The sequence below is a fragment of the Salvelinus sp. IW2-2015 genome, unplaced genomic scaffold (assembly GCF_002910315.2).
Source record: "Salvelinus sp. IW2-2015 unplaced genomic scaffold, ASM291031v2 Un_scaffold924, whole genome shotgun sequence".
In the NCBI taxonomy this organism is placed as follows: Eukaryota; Metazoa; Chordata; class Actinopteri; order Salmoniformes; family Salmonidae; genus Salvelinus; species Salvelinus sp. IW2-2015.
The window spans coordinates 333,798-340,880 of NW_019942649.1; the positions used below are offsets into that span (position 1 = coordinate 333,798).

The 7,083-nt window shown below is 40.0% G+C and overlaps 1 protein-coding gene across 1 annotated transcript in view; it reads left to right on the forward strand.

The window, feature by feature from the left end:
* LOC112069178 (zinc finger protein 185-like) overlaps nucleotides 1-5,511 on the forward strand; it is a 7,817-nt gene extending 2,306 nt beyond the window's left edge. The window contains exons 3-4 of the mRNA XM_024136476.2: nucleotides 4,046-4,151; nucleotides 4,403-5,511. Of these exons, the coding sequence (XP_023992244.1) occupies nucleotides 4,046-4,151; nucleotides 4,403-4,501 (205 nt within the window). The 3' untranslated portion in view covers nucleotides 4,502-5,511. The remainder of the gene's footprint in view (nucleotides 1-4,045; nucleotides 4,152-4,402) is intronic.
* Nucleotides 5,512-7,083: the final 1,572 nt, after the last annotated feature.

A 7,083-nucleotide genomic window follows, 5' to 3' on the forward strand; every position in this document is an offset into this window, starting at 1 on the left:
CTAGCTAACAGGGATGACTGGGCCAAGCTAGAGCAGCTTGTGCATCACTATCACTAGCTAACAGGGATGACTGGGCCAAGCTAGAGCAGCTTGTGAAGTTGCTGGAGCCGTCCACACCGACCAACTTCAAACTGACAGCCAGTCGCTGTCTGATGTGGTGTCGTGTCTTTTCAACCTTGAGGCACACTTGCAGTCACTACTGTTGCAAAACAGTTGGCACAGGTCCTCCTGAAGACACTGCGTGAGCACTTCGCATGCATACTGAGTCCTCTGGCAGCCAACTTCAATCCAACCCCTGCAGCAGCTTGCCTGATGGACCCAAGAGTGTCTCTGGCACTTCGCTCAACAGAGATGAAGCCGCTGATAAGGGAAGCAGAGTCTTTTGTACTTCAGCAAATCAGAGAGTACAGCCGTGGAGCAGCAGGACCCCAGTAAGATCCCAGCAAAATGAATTCAGCAAGCATCTAGACCACAGTGCATCAGAACAATAGCTTCCTCGCATTGAAGACTGTGTCTGAGGTCACTGCCCAGCCGGAGGATCAACCTGGCAGGGCATTAAGTGCCTTGTGTGAGGTGTGGAAATACCTGGAAGAGGTAAAGGAGGGCATGTTTACAGAGGCAAGGGTGTTTGTTTATCCAAAGCTGTGCCCTGTGGGACTGGATCTGGTTTCTGCCCCTGCATCCCAAGCTTTCTAAACCAGAACATCTTGTTTGGTTGAATAGAAGAAAAAAATAAAACACCCACGCAATCAGGCTGGCTGTGAACTGATACACACACAGGCTGGCTGTGAACTGATACACTGATACACACACAGGCTGGCTGTGAACGTATAGATTTGTGAAGAAGTGTTGTATTGCTTATGTTTTTGCTGCTGTTGCTTGCAGCTGTTTGTATTAAACCTATTGGTAGGGGTTAGTCAGTGATACATGTTTAATATTACATCATGTCAAATGTGCCAAGATTTAATTTGTTGTTTTTTCCTCTCTCACTTACTGTCAGATAAATATCAAGGTACTTGATTTTCTTACATCTACTACTAAAGTTAAAAAAGCATTGGATTGGTGTAAACATTGGCAAGAGCCTTTCCTTCCACCATATTTCTTGCGCCAGTCTAGCCGTTTGTCCTTTAAATCCAAGTCACATTAGGATTGTTTTAATATTTAAACCTAACCAATCCTATGTCCTGGCCGTGGAGTTGTATGGAGTCCTGAGGTGGCCAAAAGCCAGTGTTAGCATGGGCAGCGCCATTGAGTATTTTCTAAATGTTGATTTAGTCAACTGGGCGGGACTTCCAACTTCATTAGCTGATCCCTCCTGATGACCCGGTTGGCATGACCTGATGACCCGGTTGGCATGACCTGATGACCCGGTTGGCATGACCTGATGACCCGGTTGGAGTTGTGACATCAGGCGGGATCAGCAAATTAATTTTACTTTTTGAACTAGAAAATTGACTATTTCAAGATGGAGATGGCCTCAATGGTGCTGCCCATGCCCTCGCAGACACCATCATGACAGAGATACAGAGATGTTATGTCTATCCAAGTCTATGGTCCTGGCCCATCAACTTATGTATTACTGCCCCCAGTGGCAGGAAGTGACACATACATGGCTCCTAGCCCCCCACTAAAACCCCGGGCCGGCCTGCTCATTAGGCAGGATTAGGCGGCCGCCTGTTGCGGCAGACTGACGAGGGCGGCATTTTCTCAGCTAAACTGACCAAGATGCACCTCCAACAACACATAAAACCAAACATAATTATACCGAATGACAATTTCTCTCAACCAGTGGCATATGGGCTTTTTAGGTGAGCGCTGATGCCGCCCTGTTATAAACAGTGCCCACTTTGTCAAAGGCAGGAGCGCAACATATTTATCTTGTTCATTCCCAGCTCGTTTCTCCAGGGTGCTGCTGGAGAGATGCATCGCTGCGGTTCTCCCCCAACGTTACGTCAAAAAAAATGAACATAAATCATGTAGCAGATATAGGATATGATAGAAAAAGTATGTGGCCTTTTCTGTAGCCTACAGGCTGGAGATAAAATGGATGGCAAATGTAATGAGACGGACACTTTTTACATCATGCAGGTTTCTCCGATCGAAATGAATAGCCTAACCTAAATGGCGCCCAATCAAATAAACAAATGCGCTGTCATGTTAACAAACAACATATTCTAAAAACAGGACAGGTAAAATGGACAATATGGAATGGGACACTCAACTGTTGTCTAGGAGTTTCACTTCATTGTCATGATCAGTGGTTTCAAGTTTGTATCTATACATTTTTGACAAGCTGATCATAGACAAAAAGAAAATACTTCTGCATTTCCTGCTGTGTAAATACATTGCAAATAGGCTCACGATAACTCCTGATAAAGTTGGGTATCTGATATTCAGAGCTTAAATAGCCAAATTGATAAGTCACAGGAATCAGGACTAATAAAGCCAATGTTTTACAAATGGTGGGCCTACCACATAGATGGGTATTCATACAATTCAGTTTCAGGCAACACTGTAGGCTATACCTCAGTAAGCACGAGCTGACCAATGCCTTTTGAGAATATGTTTTGGGGCATTGTTTTTTTGTCCGGTCCAGACAAAATCTGAACCAATCATAGACGTCTATTTTTGGTTCAGATTTTGTCCGGTCTGGAACAGCCTTTATTTGGCCCAAACATAGACATCTATAAATTACATCTTTTCAACTTTCAATCAGAACCAAAAATGAGCCTGATTTCAACATCAGGAAAATACATATTTGAAACGTCTGGAAAACATGTATTTTCAACATCCAGAAAATAAGTATTCAACTTTCATTCAGAACCGAAAATGAACTTTATTTATTTTATTTATTTATTTAACCAGGAAGGGCTCATTGAGATTTAAAATCTCGTTTTCAAGAGCGTCCTGGCCAAGATAGGCAGCACCAAGTCATTACAAAAATTACAGACAGACAACATGAAAAACTACAAGTAATCTAGTAAAAACCATAGAATTCACAAGAGTATAACAAAATCAAAAACAGCAAATTAAAAACATTGACAGGTCAGGGAATCAGCCTCAAAATCCTTCATCAGTGATTTAAAAACACCAATCGGGACAAGTTCTTCCAGTTTAAAATGATTTTGTAAGGTGTTCCAAGACGATGGCGCAGAGTACATAAAATACCTTTTACCAAATTCAGTTCGGACATTTGGAACAGTTAGCAGGATAAAGTCCAGCGAACGAAGAGAGTACCCACCACATTTCTGAACAATAAAAATGCCCAAATTAAAAGGTAGTAAACCCAAAATGGCTTTGTAAATAAAAGTATACCAGTGACTGAGCCTACGAGTGACTAGAGAAGGCCAGCCAACCCTGGTATACAAAGTGCAGTGGTGCGTAAGGGTTTTGCAGTTTAAAATAAATCTCAAAGTGCCATGGTAAAGAGTGTCAATTGATCTCAAACACTGAGCAGAAGCATTCATATATAAAATATCCGCATAGTCTAGTAAAGGCATAAATGTAGCTGATACTAGCCTCCTTCTGGCTTCAAAAGAAAAACAGGCCTTATTCCTAAAATAAAATCCCAATTTCAGCTTCAATTTTTTTGTAAGTTGTTGAATATGCAATTTAAAAGAGAGGCTTAACTTAACTAACTTAACTTCAACGTCTGGAAAATACCTATTTTACTCGTCTTTCAACGTCATTGTGCTTACTGGGTGTATTCTAGTTTTGCGGGGGCTGCATTCTTTGGTCTCGCCTAGAGCAGCAGAACGACAAGGACCGGCCCTGACTAAAATGAAATAATATAGAAACATTTTTATCAAACTGAAACTAAATAAAGACGAGTAAATTAAGTCTGAACACTAACTGAAACTAAACCGAATGTTCTATTTAAAAACAAATACTCATAGAAATAAAAACAAATATTAAATCACAAAACTATAATAACCTTGATCGACACACATACCATTTTGTCATGCCTTGGCTGGAAACTTGTAGATACAGGCTTTGATCGATTAGAGCTGTGTCCCATGCTCAACACCTCTCCCCCCTCCTCTAGGTCTACCATGACGTCTGCCTGTACATACTGTGGAGAGCAGGTGGGCAACGATGCCAAGATCACCATCGAGCACCTCAACATCTCCTGCCACCCGGCATGCTTCAAGGTAACTACACCTGGTTATTAACATGTTATACTCTGGTTATTAACATGTTATACTCTGGTTACAATCATGTTATTGGTACACTTTGAGCCTGTATCAGCTGTGGTGGCTGCGGTAGTGGTAAAAGTGTTTGTTTCAGTGGTATAGCAGCTGTGTTGCTAGCAGGTATAGTTATTGAAGACTAGAAGTAAGCTGAAGCCTTCATATAGTCTTGGCTGTGTTACATTAACAATATGCTGTTGTTGTTGTTGCAGTGTGGTGTTTGCAGTAAGCCAATGGGAGACTTTCTGTCCAACATGTTCCTGCACAAAGGGAAAGTCCACTGTGAGAGCTGCTATGCCAAAGTCTTGTAGGATGCTTCCTTTCCTTGTTTCCTCGTCTCTTTTCCTTCATGGCCACTGAGAGGTGACAAGACTGGATGGCTGATATAACTGCTCTTTCCCATCAAGACCTGTCGTCTGCTAACAGACAGGGGACACTGCACCTTGAGTTTGACATGAATTTCCATGTGTGAGATTTTGTTTTCATACCTTTGTATGGATCCTACTGAATTGCATGAGGTTAACACTGGAACTCTATGGCAGTTATTTTATGGTTTAAAGAGAATAATATGATAAAATTACTGATATTGTCTTCCGTCCATTTGAATGACCACTTTTTTTGTCTTTTTTTCTCCTTAAAGGCCCAGTGCAGTCAAAAACCGTGATTTCCTATGTTTTACATATACTGTATTTCCATGCTATGAGGTCSGGAATAATACTGCGAAATTGGGAAAATTATGATAATTCTCTTTAAGTGTGTAAGCTCTGTTTGAAAAACAACGCCAGAAATGTCTGCTTGTTTTAGTGGGAGGAGTTTTGGCCAGCCTGGCGTCATCACCAGGTGGTATACGAATAACAACTAGTTTTCATCTTACATATCCTTCCCATTAGGCTCGTCCAGTTAGGACTCTCACTCAGGCCTACAAAAATAGTTTTTCGAGAAATTGCGCTTTGCTTAGAAGCTATTTTTGTTTCTTTTTGACAATTTTAGCGAGGTAATTAATTACCCAGAAATGGTTTGATATTGAGATAAAAACGGCTGCATTGGACCTTTAATGTCGTAACTTTGTGAATTTATTGTGAAATATGAAGGAACTGTATGTAAAAGTCTCTAAATATTATTATGTAATGACACGATTTAACTGGGAACTGGCTATGTAGATTAGCAGTTGGGTACAATTTCCTAATTTCAGGCTTGACTGTGCAAAGTAAATAACTCTATATATTTTTTTCAAATTTTCATTTTTAATTGTCTGATGCCTTTTCCTCACAATAAACAATAATAACAGATTCACATAAACATTAAATAAATATAGAGTATAGCATATTTTTGTACATGATTGAGTGTTGAAAATATTGTCGAAAAGAGCAGTTATGGCGACAAGTTTGAGACCTGTAGAACAATATCAAATATATTGCACAAAGTGTTTCATTGCAGAGAGGGGTAAAAAATAAATAATGATCAACTGTTACTTGGAGATACATTAGGCCCTTGGGTGCCACAGATGCGGCTACCAAACACCTCAAGTGGATGGCATAAAAACTATACTGTATTATTATTCTTCTCCAGTTCAGTAACAGTTGATCTTCTCCAGTTCAGTAACAGTTGATCTTCTCCAGTTCAGTAACAGTTGATCTTCTCCAGTTCAGTAACAGTCGATCTTCTCAGTTAGTAACAGTTGACCTTCTCCAGTTCAGTAACAGTTGATCTTCTCCAGTTCCAGTAACAGTTTGATCTTCTCCAGTTCAGTATCCGAGTTGATTTTCTCTAGTTCAGTAACAAGTCGATCTTCTCCTAGTTCAGTAAACAGTTGATCTTCTCCAGTTCAGTAACAGTTGATCTTCTCTAGTTCAGTAACAGTTGAACTTCTCCAGTTTCAGTAACAGTTGATCTTCTCTAGTTCAGTAACAGTTGATCTTCTCTATTTTTTTGTTTTTTAGTTCAGTAACAGTTGATCTTTCTAGTTCAGTAACAGTTGAAATCTTCTCTAGTTCAGTAACAGTTGATTTTCTCTAGTTCAGTAACAGTTGATCTTCTCCAGTTCAAGTAACAGTTGATCTTCTCCAGTTCAGTAACAGTTGATTTTCTCTAGTTCAGTAACAGTCGATCTTCTCTAGTTCAGTAACAGTTGATCTTCTCTAGTTCAGTAACAGTTGATCTTCTCTAGTTCAGTAACAGTGATCTTCTCCAGTTCAGTAACAGTTGATCTTTCTCTAGTTCAGTAACAGTTAACTTCTCTAGTTCAGTAACAGTTGATCTTCTCTAGTTCAGTAAAGTTGATCTTCTCTAGTTCAGTAACAGTTGATCTTCTCCAGTTCAGTAACAGTTGATCTTCTCTGTTCAGTAACAGTTGATTTTCTCTAGTTCAGTAATAGTTGATCTTCTCTAGTTCAGTAAACAGTTGATCTTCTCAGTTCAGTAACAGTTGATCTTCTCTAGTTAGTAACAGTTGATTTCTCTAGTTCAGTAACAGTTGATCTTCTCTAGTTCAGTAACAGTTGATCTTCTCCAGTTCAGTAACAGTTGATCTTCTCCAGTTTAGTAACAGTTGGTCTTCTCTAGTTCAGTAACAGTTGATCTTCTCCAGTCAGTAACATTTGATCTTCTCTAGTTCAGTAACAGTTGATCTTCTCTAGTTCAGTAACAGTTGATCTTCTCTAGTTTAGTAACAGTTGATCTTCTCCAGTTCAGTAACAGTTGATCTTCTCCAGTTCAGTAACAATTGATCTTCTCTAGTTCAGTAAGCCCAGTTGATCTTCTCCAGTTCAGTAACAGTTGATCTTCTCCAGTTCAGTAACAGTTGATCTTCTCCAGTTCAGTAACAGTTGATCTTCTCCAGTTCAGTAACAGTTGGATCTTCTCCAGTTCAGTAACAGTTTGATCTTCTCGCAGT